The sequence below is a fragment of the Chaetodon auriga genome, chromosome 2 (assembly GCF_051107435.1).
Source record: "Chaetodon auriga isolate fChaAug3 chromosome 2, fChaAug3.hap1, whole genome shotgun sequence".
NCBI lineage: Eukaryota > Metazoa > Chordata > Actinopteri > Chaetodontiformes > Chaetodontidae > Chaetodon > Chaetodon auriga.
Window position 1 is genome coordinate 28,839,902 of NC_135075.1, and position 19,672 is coordinate 28,859,573.

General features: G+C 45.1%; 1 protein-coding gene and 3 non-coding genes across 4 annotated transcripts; all 4 read right to left on the reverse strand.

Moving 5' to 3' along the window:
• Positions 1-6,567: 6,567 nt before the first annotated feature.
• ahcy (adenosylhomocysteinase) lies at positions 6,568-18,015 on the reverse strand. Its single transcript, XM_076745509.1, has 11 exons — positions 17,868-18,015; positions 14,562-14,752; positions 12,372-12,447; positions 11,414-11,566; positions 10,448-10,560; positions 9,787-9,994; positions 9,474-9,561; positions 9,243-9,360; positions 8,929-9,051; positions 8,762-8,833; positions 6,568-7,876 (listed from the first exon to the last, which is right to left on the reverse strand). Exons 1-11 carry the CDS (start codon positions 17,893-17,895, stop codon positions 7,745-7,747), a joined length of 1,302 nt encoding a protein of 433 aa, XP_076601624.1. The 5' UTR covers positions 17,896-18,015; the 3' UTR covers positions 6,568-7,744.
• Positions 10,733-10,865, reverse strand: LOC143339705 (small nucleolar RNA SNORA17). Its single transcript, XR_013079364.1, has one exon. It is a non-coding gene; the product is annotated as a small nucleolar RNA SNORA17 (small nucleolar RNA).
• On the reverse strand, positions 11,650-11,782 carry LOC143339699 (small nucleolar RNA SNORA17). The gene has a single exon (XR_013079362.1). It is a non-coding gene; the product is annotated as a small nucleolar RNA SNORA17 (small nucleolar RNA).
• LOC143339703 (small nucleolar RNA SNORA17) lies at positions 12,543-12,675 on the reverse strand. The gene has a single exon (XR_013079363.1). It is a non-coding gene; the product is annotated as a small nucleolar RNA SNORA17 (small nucleolar RNA).
• Positions 18,016-19,672: the final 1,657 nt, after the last annotated feature.

The window sequence follows — 19,672 nt, forward strand, 5'->3', positions numbered from 1 at the left end:
GAATAAGACCCGGAAAGACTGGATGAAGAAGTGGGTTTTGTTTAATAGGCCTTGAAGGGCTGGAGGAAGGTCGTCCAGACATAATGACTGATGACACAACAATATAGATCTTAAAAACAGTGAACAGACAGCAGAGAGACTGTGCTGCAGCGGACGGCACCACACCTCATCGACACCGAAAAAATACAAGGCAGCATGTGGAATATGATGCTTTCAGGAGGCTGATTCTGGGATCAGTGGGATGAACCAACTCCTACCAGCAGTCACCGCTGATAAAGATACACATCAGAGGTGATATAAGACTGTAAGAGACAGTTTCCCAAATCTTCAGTTAACAGGATCCAGGTTTCCTGTTTTTATGCTGAACAAAAGGCCATCGATGTTAACTGTATCTCACTTCATCCCTGTTTTTAAATCTGCTTTTTGCTCACACACAGCTGGCTTCTATCAAACTGCCATGGCAAACACGACGGCGTCCTCAGTTCTGGAGTCTTTGGCTCTGATCCCTCAGAGGTCAGTCAAGGACGTGCAGGTAATTGATAATTGAAATTGAAATTAGCATGTCAAAATTCACCAAAGTCAAATTTGGTGTCGGCGCGGCTGTGCTTCGCCTCAGAAAGCAAATCCTCTGATTGCTGCAATTTTGTTGAGATGAACGGATTTTGGACTGAAACTGAACTCCTGCAGATTTGACTCCACATGGTGACGACTGAAGTTGGACCTGGCTCAGCTTTTGCTGCTGCGTAATGCGACTTTATCCCGTCTTTCTCGCAGTCTGATTGCAGCGTGTTCATGTCCAGAGGCAGCAGAATCGACTCCGGGAAAAAAGGCCAAAGTAAAAACAGTGAAGGCTGAACTCGAGTGAGGATCCTGCTATTTTGTTTCTCGGTGTGAAAACTGAGGCAAAGACGCTTCTCGCTGGGAAACTCCTTTTAATAATTGGAAACAAATTTTAAAACCTTCAAAAATTTTCAAAGGCAAGAGAGCTGGAGAAGCGCAGATACCAAAGCAGATGTGACATCTGTTCTGACAGTTCTTCCTTCATTTTGACACCATTTCACTTGAAATTAATGTCAGCTGCGGGTTTCACGCGAGGAGTCATCCTGGAAAAAATTACATATGACCACTGGACGAGAGCTGCAATGGGAGGCCTGCAGTGTGAACGAAGCAGCGACCACGCGAGCTCACGGTGACGATGGATGTCTGATCACTGACCCTCGAGCTCGGGAGTCTGAGAATCGATGGTGAACCAAACCAAACCACACCTTCGTTGTCATGTGGTCGTCGTTCGCCTACATTTAGGCACCAAAACTGCTTGGTTAGTTTCAAAGATCCCAGTTTTGGTGGAAACTGTTACTGTTACGTGAGCTAAAATGAACGATGAACTTCCTCTTTTGCCCCCCTCAGAATTATTTCAGCCACTAGAGGTCGCTGCCTAACAATCAGCATAAACATGGGTGTCAATAACCTGCTTGCACAGACGACACGTGGTTGTTTTCTGGTGAGGACAAACTGGAATTACAACAGGAAACCAGTCTGGATGGAGCTCACTGTTGAACAAAGTTCACTGCGTCCTGTTTAGAATAAAGAAGCTCATTTCACTACCTTCACTGGCGAAATGGAGCTACGCCCTCAGAGCAAAGTTCACCTTTTCCTTTCTCAGAGTCCCTCATCCCTTTTTAAGATGTTTGCATATTAACCAGGGCTGCAGGCTCATCAGCTGTGAAGAAGGTGACGGACGTGCAAACCTGCCGGGGGACTGGGCATGAACATTTTTTAAATATCAGCTTTAAAATGTGGATTTACAGTCGTTACAGCGTAATGTTACTGATTCAAAGGTAGCGTACGGAGAGGGCAGAGCTGGGTTCAGGAGCGTATTAAAGCAGATGATGTACTATGAAAGAAAACAGCAGCAAAACTAAAATAGAGAGAGAGCTAAACGTCTCATGTTCCAAAACAAATCCAAAAGCACATTGTGGTTATGACACTGTTAGCCTTTTGAGTATTATCTTACAACCGCGACTCCAACAAAGTCTGGAAGAAAAGTCAGAAACAAAAACAGAATCAATCATTTCCAATCAAACTGTTTACTGACAGAATGTCCCGGAGCTCATGTGTTAATCTCCTTTATCAAATCATGTGTTCACAAAGAGGTGACCCTCGCTCCATCCTCGCCCGGGAGCGTCTGAGCCTTTCCAGGATGCCCCTTTCACACCCAATCATGATCCTCTCACCTGAGGAGCACAGCTGACATCCGTAATTAAGTTAAACGAGTGATTCCAGAGGCCAAACGTCAGCAGTGTTATAGAGGTATAATGTGGAATAACGACTACACTAGCTAAGGGTTATGTCATCATTTTCCCACGCCGGGCTCTGAGTGACTTTGTGGCGCTTTAGAAGTAACAGGACACAGTGTTCACGCCAACAAACAAACAGGTTTTCAGTCCTGCGGCAGACGTTGAAGGCCCAGCATGCCTGGATCTTATTTTTAATCTTCTTTGGCCTTTTTATTTATTAGATAAAATCCTCAGAACTGCTGTCTATAGCATTACTTCTTCAATATGTTTTCTATCATGGCAGCATGTCACGTCAACACCACATCATCTTGTTAAAAAGCTTTAAAAAGTTGTATTTCGACTCTGAATAGCAGCTTGAACTGTAAAGTCAGGATGATGAACGGCCCTGAAGGCTTCTCCAGCTCTCTGCTCGTTGCGTATACATCGATATAAGTGAAACAGAGCTTGTAAAATGCAGTCGCACGAGTTCATCCACTGGCTTTACAGTTAGGAGATCGGGGGAGCGCGGCTGGTTCTGGTCCTCGCAGCAAACCAGGCTGCTCTTCGCTCGTGTGGTGACACATATTCAGCCTCGTCAGCGTGGTTTGATGTCGCCTTGTGACGGCTCATCTGCCGCTTTTCAGAGCAGAGGTCACGAGGCCGAGCAGACGCTGGGTTTTATTCTGTCTGCAGGTGAGCTCAGGGGTCAAACAGAGCTTCAGACAGATGGAGAAGACCACGACAGTTTTGCCTGATGTCATTTTAGCATTCAGAGTGCGACGCAGTAACACCTTCCTCCACTTACAAATGTTAAACAGTGAGAGGTGTTGAATTAAACACGCATGACCACAAGCCTACGGTGGCTAATGTTAGCTCACGTTGGCTAACAGATACTGCTGATAATGCGGAGTCAGTTTGCTCACAGCTCTTCTTCTTGTGCTTTCGTTAAACCTCTTATTCATCACTGTTGCACAAAGTCAGTATATTTAATGTCTGAGCTCATCAGCTTCATTGATTTCTGTAAATATCTGCTGATTGTGAATCTGATGCAGCAACTCGTTTCACAGGCTGGAAGATGTGGAACGCTCCAAAAACACCTGTTTGGAACATTCCACAGGTAAACAGGCTGATTGGTAACAGGTGAGAGGATCATGATTGGCTGTGAAAGGAGAGGATGGAGCGAGTTCACCACTTTGTGAACACATGACTGGATGAAGGAGATGAACACATGAGCTCAGAAAACTGTCGTCAGTAAACAAAGTTTGTTTACAAATGACTGCATTCTGTTTTTATTGACGTTTTACAAATTGGGAATCTGGGTTTTATTTCTTAAATTAAAAAATCTTGTTTTTCTGTCGCCTATTTGTCGAGTGTTGATGTTGGAACTGACACATTTACCCTGATACGACTGAAGACTTACAGTCTGACAGAGAGTGTTTCAACCAAGACCATCAAACAGGAAGTGACATATTCCTGCTATTTGTTACAGTGGCCTTAAGAAAACATCATGTTTGACAACACAAGCACAGCGTTCAGAAGACAGACGGCTAAAGTTCAAGCTAACAACCAAATCTGCTGCTAGCTGCTCAAATAAATGAACCCTACCTCATAATAAAGTCACCAACTGCAGGTGAGACGCCGAAGAGCCTCCAGGGGACGGACACGGGGCGGAACATGCACCTGTGCGTTCACCTGAAAGATAAACTGGACTGACAGCACGAGTGCACCATCCACCAACCCAGCGGGCGAGGCGGAGGAAGGGCGAATGGAACTTCTGCCTTGTGAAGCACTTTGAGCTGCAGCAGAAACCAGGCTTTCCTGTGTTTGGGCCTGTCTGGCTCTCGGAGGTCAGAACTGTCAGGACGGTTTCTGACTGGTCAGGGTCAGGGTTAGGTAAAAGCGTAGTGCCCCTGGGGGGAGCACTGCGAAGGGCACGGGCTCTGGGGGGCAATGGGGATCCAAAGGATCTTGGGACCCTTCTTACTTGTAAGATAAAAGTGGATCTTTGATCCTTAAAAAATACTTAAAAGTGTGGCAAAGTTAAATGCCACAGTTAAATGCCAGTTTCAGTTCTCATACAGTGTGGAGTACATCCATCATCAGCGTCTGAATAAGCAGAAAATTAACCCACGCGCAGCCTGGAGAAAAGACAGGAAGCGGCTCTGACGGACTCGCTGCATGCAGGCTTGAGAACACACACTGCCACCTGCTGGCGACCAGCGTGCACTGACACGCGGAGTGCCGTCCACACACTGATGGAGGAGAAGTGTTTCCTGAGCATTTTACGCCTTCACGCTGCTGATAGTTCAGATTCTGTATCAAACATGAGTACAGGAGCCAATCATCGTCTTCAGCACACACACTGAAGGTCACACACGTCCGCTTTAAGGATGTGGAACGTGAGCTTTTTGTGATCTGAGCAGAACCTCAGTCCTTCTCTCTGCACGGATCTGTGTTTTACTTGGGCAGCTCTGAAGGATCCAGAGAAGCAGAATGAGAACAGTGTTATTCTCCCGTTCGCTTATCGCCATTGAATCTCATGAAAAGATCTAAACCGACAGCAGGTTTCGTCCATCCGTCTGGCTTCATGCCCGCGTCTGTCAGCCTCTGGCTTTGCTCACAGTTTTTCTTCCTTTCTTCACTGTCATGCTTTCATCATTTGACTCACGCTGTGCTGCACAAACATCGCTCTACCTTCACTTTCTGTGTGCATTAGTGCGCCTTTAAGCACTGCGCTGACCTGTGTGCAGCAGAGGGAGAAGTAAAGCCTCAGGCAGAAAAGCATGAGCCTGAAGATAGACCAAAAGGACCAAAAGTAAGAATAACTTTAACATATAACTATCTTATAATCGCTGATGCATTAGTGTGCACATCACTACTGCAGCGTCTCTTAAACAAGGGGCCAATTTTAACTGTTGTGCACTTTTTATACATATTTTATGTTTTATTTGGGGATTAGTCCACAAAAGTGCATCATTTATTAGTTAAATTGAGTGGATTAAAAGTAGATGTCTCCCAGAAATGTAGTGGAGTATAAAGTGACATTAAAGGGAAAGAGTACATCAGACTAGAGTAAACACAGTTTCATGCCATCGCTGCACAAAGGTGGAGCGGGTGGATGACTGAAGTCTGCCTGCTGCGCACTGACCCCTCAGTCTGAAGCAGGCCTCTCTGGAGTCAGGCTCCTGTCGGGGCCCCGTCCGGCTGACGGCTCGGGTCCGGAGCCGCCTCCTCTCCCCTGAAAGCCTCCTTATCTGAATCATGTTCCCAAAGCTCCCTCCACCCCCCCTTCGTGTTTCCACCCAGCCGGACTTTCGGAGCGGTTCTGAAAATGATTTAAAGCGCTTACATCTGTATCAGATCTGCTGATCTGGCATCTGGTTTGCATTTCGTCGGCTAACTCGATTTTTATAATAGAATAGAAGCTCCGATTCATGCCTGGAGGACTTGTGGAATAGACGATCTTATCGAAGTGTTTAGCTGGTGTGGATCTCCGGCCTGTTTGGATTGTAAAGCCAAAGAGCAGCTTCCTTTTCAAAACATCACTTCAGCGACCAGAACACCAAAACACGAGCCGCTTTCAGCTCCACCAAACCGTATTTGACTGCCGACCTTTCCTTTCCTCCGCTGTCAGACATCAAGTCTCTTGTCGAGGACGTTTGGCTGCAGATTTCCAGCATTTGAACACTTTCCCTGGAGAGTCGATCGAGGACTCTTAAAGCTGCTGTTAAAGACCAGAGAGCTTCAGTTCAGCTGAGCTTCAATACTGAACACTGACACGAGGGAAACAGTTTGTTTATATATATATATATATATATATGTGACATGTCAATTTATTGAGCTGCAGCTTACTTTACTTATTTTAAACGATTTTTCCTGAAAATAACTTAATTATAATGTATTTTAATAGAAATCCATTAAATGTGGAGTTTACAGACCATCTCTGACATATTAAATAATAATCCGACTGCTCCTTTTCCCTGATAGTTGATCTCAAACATCACACAGAACTTCACACTAAGTTTTACTAATTAACGAAGGGGACTAATGTTTAGGTGGTCTTAGACTTATTTGAACATGAGAGCAGACGCGTCAGGATAGGGTTAGGGTTCGCCGTGCTTCTACATGAGAGGATATTAACTTTGTAAGCAGAGTTATTACTGACGGGAATGAAAACAGGAGCTCAGCCGTCCTTTCAGAGCAGCAGCATGTGAATATTTCAGTGTAAAATTTAGATTTTTAGTTCCGCTTTGTCCTAAAATGACAACATGAGGAGAAACAATCAGACATGTCAACATGATTCTTTTTTATTTTTCATCCTCAAACTGGACAGTTTCAACATCCATCCATCGTTTACAAGCAGGTGAACTTCAGGCTGTAACCGTCGAGAACCACGGCCAAAACTTTAACTTCATCCTGATTGGCTACAGTGAAAATTAAAGGAACTGGTGGTGGTGGAGGAAAGGGGAGGGGGGTGCAAGTTTTGGCCCTTCAAACCAATTAAATAACCACAATAAAAGTAAGAAAATGAGCGGGGCCGGGTACCGAGCTTCGATACTGTTATGGCGCCGGCTGAATCGAGCCCAGCCCTAAAAATGAGGACACTTAAAGAATAAGACCATTTGTTTGTTTAATTCAGGTAAAAACGTGATGTGCTTTGGTGGTTGCTTTGGCAGCAGTGCTTCTCTTCACTCTCTACCGATCAAACACACCCAGCCACGCCGAGCACTTCACGAGCATCTCCAGCCGTCTCACGCAGTTCAAGTACAGTTTTGGATAAGTGCTAACAAAGGGCAGCATTAATACACGGGAACAAGGCCGCTGCGCACCAAACCGTTTGCCTCGATTCATTAAGACACAGAGGAAAAACCTGTTCTGTCGCCTTCCACCTCGAGACGGAGAGAAGAGAGCGGATAGAAAAGCAGCAGGGTTTATTTTATTCCATAAGCGGAGAGGGAATGACATGAACGACAGGAGGAATTCTCTGAAACAGCCACAGGAGAAGCTGGAGATTCAGAGGAGCACTGACGAGAGAGAGGAGAGGAAGCCGAGGACTCGAGATATCGGTGTGTGTGTCGGTGCGTCAGAGCAAAATAAGATGAGACAAACGAATGTTTTCAGGTGAAACACAGGCTTTGACTCGTCGTCAGTGCAGTGATGAGTGATTCGCCGCCTGTTTGGAAGACACTGTTTGATCTCATCTTAGCAAAGCAGAACGAGGTGCTGGTTCCAAACTTCGGCCAAATCACTTGGATCTAACTTCAGCATTTGAAATGGAAGCTTGTGTGAGGGTGAAAAAACAAACTAAACCGTCTCTGTATCCCTGAAAAGTTGACATTTAGAAGTCCAAAACCAAAACGGCGCCCAGAGTGCAACCTGGCCAAACTCTCCGAGTGCTCCCACCCACCAAACACCGACACCCTTTGGGCCACACCTCCTTCTCCTCCTCCCCAGCTGGGCGGGGGGGCTCAGTAGCGATAGTGGTCCGGTTTGAAGGGTCCGTCGGTGGGCAGACCCAGGTACTTGGCCTGTTTGTCGGACAGCTTGGTCAGCTTCACCCCCAGTTTATCAAGGTGGGCGGCGGCCACCTGCTCATCCAGCTGTGGAGACACAGAACAAAGTTCCTGTTAGATGAAACTGTCGTTTCAAACTGAAATACAACGATTATTCAACTGAAGATTTTCATTGTGGATAGTTCTCTTGCTTTTTGGTTCAAACAGCTTCTAAAGTCTAAATACTGTATTTCTTCAGTGAGAGCCCCACGCTCCGATCAGCGTTTTGAAGAAAAGGAGCCTTTGCACAAATTATTTTACAGAAGTTTTCAAAGCTTTACAAAAGGCTTTGAAATAATTTCTGAACATCATTTCACGAGCTCAAAATCGTACTGAGCAATACTCGAGCGCACGGACGATTCGTCTGAATGGCTGCAGATCAAATTTCCTGTCACTCGAGGCATTGCTGCCCACCTCATGAACTCTGCCCCACTGACACAGCGGTCCTCTGCAATACTCGCTGTCCAAACAAGTTTAAGAAATCAAATCAGGGATTTCTTTCTTCAGTTTCTTCGCTGCGGTTTTCCAGCTTAAGTGAAATACATTTCACGCCAGGATCACGGAGGAGCTGACGGACACGGCAACAGACCGGCCTCTAAACTAACACGCTCCAAACACACTAAACTCCCCTCTTAAACGTGCTGCACCCGCCTTGATCTGCAGCTTAAATTCATCTGTAACATTTCTGGCTCCGACCTTGAACTCTTTGAGACATCAAGCCTGCACAAAAACTCCTCTGAGCTCACGAACTACAGGCGGTGTTAAACTCCCCTTCCCTCATTGCAGCTGTTGGAGCTCTCCGATGATGAGCAGGGCTGAAATCAATGTACCAATCCTAATTGATTTAACATCCATTTAAATCAGTTTAGGAATCACGTCCAAGGTCAGTCTGAAGCGATGAGTCACATAAAATACAATCATGTAGCATCTGACCTTCTTGGGCAGGAAGTAGACTCCCACGGGGTATTTGGCGGTGTTCGTCCACAACTCGATCTGAGCCAGGACCTGCAGGGAAGGACAGGTGGTGACACTCAGCAGTGCTGTCATTATATTAATAAGTTGCTGTTTTAAATCCACGCTGTCTGTGGCTCACACCATACCTGATTGGTGAAGGAGTTGCTCATGACGAAGGATGGGTGTCCCATGGCGCAGCCCAGGTTGACCAGTCTGCCCTCGGCCAGGACGATGATGTGACGGCCGTTCTTCATGACGTAGCGATCAACCTGAGGAGGATTACGGCTGCTGTGAGCGTTCGGATAACACAGATTTGATGTAGGACATGCAAGCGTCCACCGAGCGACGACGCAGAGGAGAAAACTGAGACCCACAGAGCTGCAGGCAGCTTCAAATGGAAGAAAAGTTCACTGTCAACATGTGAACCTCTAAAATCAAACCTGAGAGTCCGTTCTCTTACCTGAGGCTTGATGTTGACCTTCTCTACGGCGTTTTTGTTGAGCCAGCTCATGTCGATCTCACAGTCAAAGTGTCCGATGTTACAGACGATGGCGTCGTCCTTCATGTTCTCGAAGTGACTGAAGGTTAAAACACACACGCGGTCAATTAACAACTTATCCTGCAGGAGGTGTGAAGTGTGAGTGTCACTTTAAGACGCTCCGGTGGAGTCGTGCGAGCTGCTCAAACTTACTGTCCGAGGATGATGTCCTCACAGCCAGTGGTGGTGACGAAGATATTTCCTTCCTTGCACGCCTCGTCCATGGTGGTCACCTCGTAACCTACAGAGCAACAGAAGGGGGGATCGATTAACGGTGAACTCTCAAATAATGGGCGGCTTTGAAGAGACAACCTCGTCTCTTCATTTAGATTTAACAGGTATATTTTACTTTATGACTTTTGCAGGTTACACTTGGTTAAATTTCACTCATTAACCTGCTCAGCCGACAGTTTGGTTTGAATTAAATGTTCGTGGTATAGATACACAACTGGCCGTCATCGCCTACCCTCCATGGCGGCCTGCAGGGCGTTGATGGGGTCGATCTCTGTGACAATGACGCGAGCGCCGAACCCACGCAGAGCCTGGACGCAGCCTTTACCCACGTCTCCGTAGCCCGCCACCACGGCGACTTTGCCAGCGATCATCACATCAGTGGCTCGCTTGATACCATCGATCAGGCTCTCCCTGCAGCCGTACAGGTTGTCGAACTTACTCTGCGGGAGACAGACAGAAAACATGTTATGATTCAACAGGATGTCTGGCTTTTCCCCCCCCCAGACAGAACAGATGAGATAAAGCGGTTCCTGTGAGGGCCTGGTGTCAGATTCAAAGAGTTTTCCCCAAACACATCCATAAGTCAGAGCACTCCCACGACCTCGAGCTCAGAGCCATTCAGTTCAGCTGTACAATTACTGCGCGGGAGGCATTTTACTCAGACGGCTGCAAGTATTTCCAAAGGTCTACTAGAAGTCACTGGACGAGAGGTCATTAAAATATTCTCACCTGAGAGCTCACAGGTTTTACAGACAGACAGATTCTGAACTATCATCCCAGTATTTAACACTGTTCCTTCTTAATCAATGATTCCAGTGATGAAGGTCAGAACACCTTCATCTACTTCACAGTACAGCACGCAGCTGAGGGGTGTTAAGGTGGAGGCGTGTTACCTTTGTGACGGAGTCGTTGACATTGATGGCGGGCACTTTGAGCTCGCCCTTTTTCATCATCTTGTACAGGTTGTGGACACCTGTGGTGGTCTCCTCTGACACTCCACGGATACCTGAAAACACAAAGATGGAAAACTGCCATTAAACATTTTGACCAGTTACACAAATAATCTACTTTCTGACGGAGACACAGGGAAGACGAAGTGAGCATTGTGCTTCAACGCTGTCCAAGAAGAAGAATGAGCTGAGTTTGCTTTACGCGTGTGCAGCTACACGCTGCGTTCAAGTGTTGGTGGTGAGAATCACTCCGAGTCCTCCATGTGTTGAGTCTCAGTGCAGACTACCACCGCTCTCTCTCTGCCACCTTATGACACAGCTGCAACACTGACGGTTGGGCTGCAACGCCTCAAGGGGCATTAAAACCAGCATTTTATTGTTTTACCAAGCAACAATACGAAAAATATCTGGAGAGAAATATCTTTTAATTGTTAAAACTTTTTAATTTTTTTTTTTTGTTGATGGGCACTGCTAACTGTACAAAATAATTAACTTTAAAGAGCAAAAAACTGTAAAACCAAGAGGAAGCAGCTCTAACAGAAAGAACTAATGATCTCTACAAACTCTGAAAAAAGGTCACAAGTTCCTGTAATGACTGAATTTAAGCTCAGATTTGTGGAACATGAATGGACTGTGGCTCCTGTGCCGACTGGCTTGTGCCATAACACTGCTGCCATCTAGTGTCCAAAACTGCACTGCAGCTTTAACGTGACACTGAATGTTACAGAGCAGGAAAACAATCACCAGCCACTTTGCACTGAATGCTGGGAAATCTTCTGATCAAAATGAAGTTTCCTGCAGCCACATTAGAAAAGAAAAGAAGCCAAAGGGACGTCGGGTTAACCACCAAACTGAGATCCTGTGACCTCGTGTGAGAGTGAGTAAAAAAAAAAAACAAAGAAAACTGACCTGCCAGTAGTTTGGGATACTTCTTGTGGACCATGTTGGTGAGGTCTCCTCCGTCGTCCAGGATCATGTTGAGGGGCTGGCCGTCTTTGAAGTACAGGGTCTGCTCTATGCACCACACGTACTCCTCGTCGGTCTCACCTTTCCAGGCATACACTACACAAAGACAGGATGCAAATGAACAAGGACGTCTCTGATCGTCCAGAGAGAACGTCCCCGCTTCCTGTCAGGGAATCTAAAGTGTTGGTGGTGAGAATCACTCCGAGTGCTCCATGTGTTGAGTCTCAGTGCAGACTACCACCACTCTCTCTCTGCCACCTTATGACACAGCTGCAACACTGACGGTTGGGCTGCAACGCCTCAAGGGGCATTAAATCACTTGTCATACAATATCTGGTGAGTATCATCCTTCCTGTATCCCCTCGCTGGACACTGAAACCTTTAACTACATCATCATCGATCTTATGACAGCAGAGAGCCTGGAACGCCAACAGCTGGCTCCCACTGCCAAACTGGGACACAAACATGCAAAATGTTGTTGTTGTGGATGAACCTCAGCCGGTTAAATCTCCCTTTTGTCTCCTCCTGCTCTCTGACTGCCTGTACCATTTCAATACAGTCAAACTCATGGTTTAGTTGTTCTTAAAAATGATAAACGCTACCTGTTAGCCAGGTAAACAGTGACTTCTTTACAACTGTACTGACACATGAATTAAAAAACAACGAAAACATCTGGTGATCATAAAGTTACCTGAGCACAATGACACCTGTATTGTCTGGCTGCTTTCAGCGTTTTAGTATTTAAAATCAATCATACTAAAATTAGAGGGAAAAAACAGTAATCTTCTCAAACTTTACCGTCAACGGCTCCTAAAACATGCATCAGCAGCTTGTTGACGCCCACAAACCAGACCAGGTCCTCTAACAATGTGACAGAAATGGCAGGGAAGGTGAGCCTTACCTGGAATACCAGCCTTGGCGATGGCGGCGGCAGCGTGATCCTGAGTGGAGAAGATGTTACAGCTCGACCACTGAACCTGAGGAGGAAGAGAAATCATAGCTTGAGCTCTACCTGGTTATCTGGACAGACATGACAGCTGTTCCACTGGTAATCTAACGCGCTGCAAGTTAAAGTGTTGGTGGTGAGAATCACTCCGAGTCCTCCATGTGTTGAGTCTCAGTGCAGACTACCACCGCTCTCTCTCTGCCACCTTATGACACAGCTGCAACACTGACGGTTGGGCTGCAACGCCTCAAGGGGCATTAAATCACTTGTCATACAATATCTGGTGAGTATCATCCTTCCTGTATCCCCTCGCTGGACACTGAAACCTTTAACTACATCATCATCGACCTTATGACAGCAGAGAGCCTCGAACGCCAACAGGCTGGCTCCCACTGCCAAACTGGGATACAAACATGCTAAATCTTTGTTGTTGTTGACAGTGTGCATCACAGTAAACATTTGATCGACTTCAGCTGGTTAAATCTCCCCTGATGGTTGGGCTGCAATGCCTCAAGGGGCATTAAAGGAATTAACATACAACTGAAGCGAGAAATAACAATATTTGCTCATTCACATCTGGTAATCTTGTAACAGAAACCCATTTTAACCCTGTGTTTTGGACCCACGGTATGAAAACCGTAGGCCTCGGTCATGAAGGCTTTGAGGCTTTAGTGGATGTGCTTCGCTCTTTGTTTAATGAGGTCTGGTCCCACTCTGCATTAACATCAAGATAACCATAAAATCATATTATCATTATGAATGATTAAACTCAAAACCTGAGATTTATGACCTGTCATTGCATTGCAACACACAGTGCTGCCACCTAATGTCCAAAACTCTGTACTGCAGCCTGATTGCTGTCCAGCTGCACGTCAACGTGGGCGTCAGTCGTCAGTTTCTTCCCAGTAACCTCGGTGTCATAAAGCCAGTTTCAATCCAAGCGGCATTACAAGGTACAAGGTTCATTTATCTATCATTTTACATGGGGTTGTAAAACAAATTCTCGTTGGAGTACTGAATAAATAAGTCATAAAAACAAAACTACTGTTTTCACTGCCATTACAACACTGCTCATTTAAAATGTGATTTTTAGAACATAAAGACAAAACAAGAACCACCAACTTTGACAGTATGGATGGTCGACTTGCAAGTGACACAGAAGTTCACAGCATCACCACCGCAGAGAGGGAAGACTAACTCAATTTGGAAAGCAAAAGGCAGAGAGAGCAGCTTATTTACTCTCTGCTGGCTCCCAGGCTGCAGGTTCCTGCAGGATAAAACCAGCTCTGGTCAGAGATAAAAGCCAACATGATAACAGAGCACGCTGGCCTTGAGGCGAGCAGAGGGAGAGACAAAATCCCAGACTCGCAGAGAGCGTTCATTATGATAAATGGATCAATGAAGTAGTCCTCTCTCAGCGACCACTGCTGCAGTTCACTTCAGGAAGGCAGAAGATGGCGGCAGTTATAGCGGGAAGCTCGTGCTATCAAACAGAGGCCGCGCTGCATTATCAGTACACCGGCCTGCGCTCGTCTCTGATGTATTAATCTGTATATATTTATGCTTTGATGGTCTAATGGCCTTCACACAGTCAATTTATGGTGCCTCATTGAATGAAGAAACCAAAAGAGAAAGACCAATTGAGCCAAACACAGATCTGGCAGTGGATGTTTTGTTTAACTCAACTCAAAAATGTGCAACCAAAACACGTTAATGGAAGTGAGAGGAAACAGTCCACTGTTCAGGAGAAAGCAAACGTCCTCATTGAATCCAAATCCTTTCGGCTTTTGAAAACCCATCACTGTAACGTAATAACTGTGCCTTTTTCCTGCACTGTATGCTCTACTGCTACGTCTCAAACCTGCTGAAAAACAGCTTGATCGGTACGACTGATGAAAAGTTTCCTTTTTTACTTTTCTCATTCACTCAAAGAGGAGATATAAACACATAAACTAAATGTGCCTGCATCCATTCTGACACGAAAACATCAACTTGTATTCACTGCAGACTGTGGCTGAAGATCAATAAAACTCTTGTAAGCACACCTGAGGTTACAGCTGGCACGTCAGTGTTAATACAGTGGAAACTGTTTTTCTGAAAGGCATGAATGATCGGTGGGTGCTCTAAACAGCTGCTAAATGTCACCTCAGCTCCGAGGGCGGTGAGGGTCTCGATGAGCACGGCGGTCTGCAGGGTCATGTGGAGGCAGCCGGCGATACGTGCGCCCTTCAGAGGCTTCGACTGACCGTACAACTCCCTCATCTTCATCAGACCGGGCATCTCGTTCTCTGCGATGTCGACGGCCTTACGCCCCCATTCGGCCAGGCTGATGTCAGCTGGGAGAGAGAGGGAGAAGCAGCAGGGTGTTAAAGGTGTTCAAAGATGGGAACAGCAAACAAAACTCAGTCAGCTGTCCATTCACAACAAACTCAATTTCTTTAATCCTCTGAGTCTGTAGATTAAAATCTCCGAAAAATATCATCAAAACATGAGTAACGTCCTCCAGATGCTAAAAGTCACATTACGCCCTCCTATTTCAAACACCTCCAGATTAACACGACTTACTGTTCAGACACACAACGTAGATCTGATTTTTTTTTGTCCCACTCTTGTTAAATCTCTGGAATCTTAAATCTCTATCAGGATGTGGTCTTTGCAAATCAGTAAATCTGCTGTAGTTAAATGGAGAAATACATTTTATTTTTCCTGACTCATGTAAAATCCTGTCCTTTTCCAGCAAATGAGGACACAGCCTTCACGCTGCTAATGCTGTTGCTGAACTGGGACAATTAACACGACCACAGCTGTGTGCACAGCCCCTCCTTTCACCTCCAGACAGCTGCTGCTGCTGAACATGTGCAGCTTGACTGGAGGGTGAAGAACACGATCTTACTGAGTGGACGTAATAGGGAAGTGTAATTATGCATTTGAAACAACACAGGAAAATGGTCAACATAAGCTAAAATCTATCTTGTCCATAATCAATAGATTTTGATTTGCTTGCAAGTTTAGGGTGACTGGTTCATGACTGATGTAACATAGGAACATACCAACACAGGAACATACCAACACAGGAACATACCAACACAGGAACAGGCTGTTCAGGTAGTTTCTTAAACATGTCAGAACATGGATTCTAAGTAACTTCTATAGGATTTGGAGTCACTACTTAATAAATGAGCGTCAGTGGTGAAAGCGACAGGATTTCACATGAACAGCACAACACCAGCTTGTTCTCATTTTCACTTCTTGTATCTTGAGCAGCAATTTGTCCCTACAATGCTTTGTTACAAGCTGCTGATCATGTCTCTCTATGAAGCTAAAACTCTGCCTACAGACCACGACAGAGGCACCAACTGAGCAAAAGGCCGGAAACTTAAAGAGTTAGGCACCCGCTTACACCATCATTTTGTAACTACACTTATCAAGATATTTAATGAGTCACAATCAGTGTGATTCAGCTCAGTGGTGATTGCTCAAATCGAATCATACGGTCACAGTGAAAGGCAAACACCTTTACACTCAAGGTTATGTAGGGCTGAGTGAAGAGAAACTGACCACAAGCATGTTAAACACCAGTCTACATGACACAGTACTTCAGCTGAACTCCACAGTGTGTCATACAGATAGAATACAAGGGACGCCCTTTTAATTAGATCACGCAATGGTGAACTTCTGCAAACTCAATTCAATCCCATTGTTGCTGACTAATTTCCTGGAGAGACAGTGTAAAAGTACTGGTTTCAACTTCTGACACCACTAGTCTCTACATTTCAATTTAGAGATTGTCGCAATGCAAAAGAAAGCATCCTGAGTTAACAGGAAGCGAAGTTGACAATGCTGCAGGTAAACCTCAGGCCACAGGAGGAAAGTCCCAAAGTACAGCCGACCCTCCACCACAGAGGCTGCAATCTGTGCAAACACAGCTCAGCCGGGCTGACTGCACTGAACCGGCACTGGGCTGAATAACCAGCCAGAGAGAAGATTAGACGCACAACGTCACACTGAGGTCAAAGCAGTGGCTAAACTAAAAGTCAGTGAGTGAAACATCTTTGTGGGTGGGTTTCATTGTGTGATCCTGTATAGCTACAAGAGCTGGGCACCAATACTGGAAGGTACTTGGGTTCAAATAATACCTGAAACCACCTTTAAACAGGACAGCATTCGCATGTGAAGTGCAGTTATCCACCGAAGGTATGGTACAGTTTATACCACAGGTGTGAGTGTCCTCATGACCAAGGTAAACTTTGTACCAACGGTTCAAGTCAGGCCAGTCGTTTCAGAGAAAACAAGACCAGTCCTGCATGTAGAACTGGTCCACAGGCAAATGTTTCTGATTGACTGCTTGTGGTAAATGAGTGACACTGCATCAATTAACATATCAGGACTTAACGGACACAGAGTTGAACTCTTGACACTTGATTGTATGTAGGAGGTGGAGATGTGTGGACTTTGTCCCACAGATATCTGTAAGCAGGACATTGTGCAACTTGTTCTGCTTCTAACCAGCAGCGTTCAGTTGACAGTGATAGATTACTATTGGGAGTTATTTTAATGGATAATAATCAGCATATCCTATTTTATGTGCATTACCTGTCATGAATGCAATTTGTTTTCCAAGTGCATTTTTAATTCAGAGAATTTACATAATTTCATTCTTGTACCCCTCATAAACTGGATCCATATCCACTTCTGGAGCATTGAGCTATTAAAGACGATTTTACTCAAGATTACAAACGTAACAACAACGTTTAAATCAAAGGCATTCAGCTCTCAAAGCTGTTGCACTGGCGCACCACGTGCAACTCAGCATTACTATGGTGTGAAACTACAGCCAAGTCTCTGCCTGCCCCTGTCACTCACGCAGAAGCTGGCGGCGAGGCGCATTGCATCACGGGAATAGTAGTTTACAAACAGTCAGAGTAAAGAAGCGCGACGCCTCTGCCGGCGCTAACAAACTACATCATCCAGAGGCTGTGGATGTCGTCCTTCTTCGCAGCCCATGCTCGGCGCTTGTACCGAGTGCTACATGTCGATTCATTCTCGGATTTGAGCAAACTGCGATTCAAGAGTGTCGAAAAGCGGAAATGTAACGATACCAGTAACGAGCCAAAGCGGCTGTAACGGACGGAAAACATGCTAAACACCTTGCTACATGAAAACAACGGCTCCGTTCAATTTACCACATGCTAGCAAGACAGCGTTAGCAACAACAAAGTCAGGAAAAGCCATTAGCTAAAGCTATTAATTATTAACATATCAATCTAAAATATGCTACTATATTTGTGTCGTTGCATGATTAGCATTTAAGGCCAAATACTGCTGCCAGAAGAGCGTTACTCAACATGCACGCTACCATAAACTTAAGCGCATGCTAGCTAGCGAACCGCCAACCTCCTTTACTTCACCTATCTTTTAAGCATAGCTAAAACAATCAATCTTGACACTGACCAACTTTGAAGGGGAGTTTCTCAGACATGGTTCTTCTGTTGTGTTTTGTTGCGGGGAGGTTGAGTGCAGCGGCAGCCTAGCCGACGAACAGAGGCAGAGAGGGAGGGACAGAAACATGACGGCTCGCTTTTTATCGTCGAAGCCACATTCAAACCAGTTTACACGACAGGGCGGTTCAAAGCGGGATCAACTCTGAATTTCTATTGGCTGCAGCGGATCCCGCCCCGCGTATGAGTGAGTTGATTGGATAACAGTCGATGTGGGACGGCGCTGGGGGCGACCAGCCAATAATAACTCGAGGTGCCGTGTGGGGCGTAAGTGTTTGGAATGCATAGCCGAAACAAGTTTGGTCTGGACGTGGTTGGCAAATGAGTAACGAGTAACTACCCTGTTGTACTTTATAATAGATGGTGTTCAAGCGAGACGTTTTACTCCACACACATACTGCTTGTATCAACATGGATGTTGTACTGCAGGTTTCTCCTCTGTAAATTAGACACTCATGAGAATGTGTGTGCTAACCTAATGTAATATAAAGTTCCACTGTCAGTAGTAGTATTTTCATCATTAAAGTGCAATATCAACTAAAACAGGTCCTGCATTAATACCAGATCTTGAGGTGCTATCTTGTATGGGAGCCCTGAGTCACAATCTAACTGAACACACATGGTTCATATTTCCAAATAAAGGTGTGTTTAATGCAGTTACCAAGAACAGAAAACCTGGGGCCAGACTATCTGACACATTCAGATGAAACTAACATAGCCAGTCAATGCAGAGTCCAAGCAGTTGCAATGTAGATACGGTAGGATAAGCCTTAAAGGCAGTTTAAAGATACATTATGTCAATGAATGCAGTGGAAAACTTATGCAAACTAGAGGATTTCCTCATTTGTGGCTTTTCCCAGACTAGTGGAACAGCTGGACAGCAGCAGGCCATGGCATTCAGATGAAACTGCCTGTGAAGTCAGTGGAGCCAACCAGCGTAGTTTAGCCTAAGGAGATAAAATGTAGACTTAAGCTCTGGTTAAGCAGACAAATATCTGCTCTGTTTGGGCAAGAGTGGAATTCAAATGCAGTTAAAGGTACATTTTGTTCAGGATAGAGACCGGTGTCATATGTCAAAGGGTTCAATAGATTCATAACAGCAAGGCTTGTTACACACTGCGAGTCCTGTAGGTGAAATACGTTAATTACCACCGGGTTTCTATAGGAAGACTTACCCAGTACTTGTTGGTTTGTGAGTCTCTGAGAAGCTGCCATATGTCGTCTGCTGTGTGCACTGTTTTCAATGGGAACATACAATGCAAAGACAATGTAGGCAGGTGGGGGCCCACATGCAATTTGACTCAAGGAGCTCTAAAAGTGTGTAAATAAAGTAAAAATGCAAAATCAGACTCAGTAGCCAATGGAAGACACTAGTCAGGCTGAGGGTCTTTGCTAATTGCTTTAAACTACTCTTGACTCTACTGTAGTTCACTAAAACTATGAACTGTAAATGGCCAAGAAAAAAAAACTAATTGGACATGGGCAGCATAGAACTCAAAAGGCACAAATGATATTTGGTGCATTAAGGTGTTCAAACGGTGTTAAACAGTGAGGAATAGCTAAGAGAGCAGATTAAGCACTTCAAACCTCCCCAGTGCAAAGATCAGGCCTTGCATCAATAAAATTGATAGACATGTAATGATAATATATGATAATCACAATCATAGCATATTCATATAATCCTAACTTTACTTGTAGAGGATCTTTCATACACAAAAGAAGCAATAAATAGTGGCAAAGAATGCAACATTAAAAATA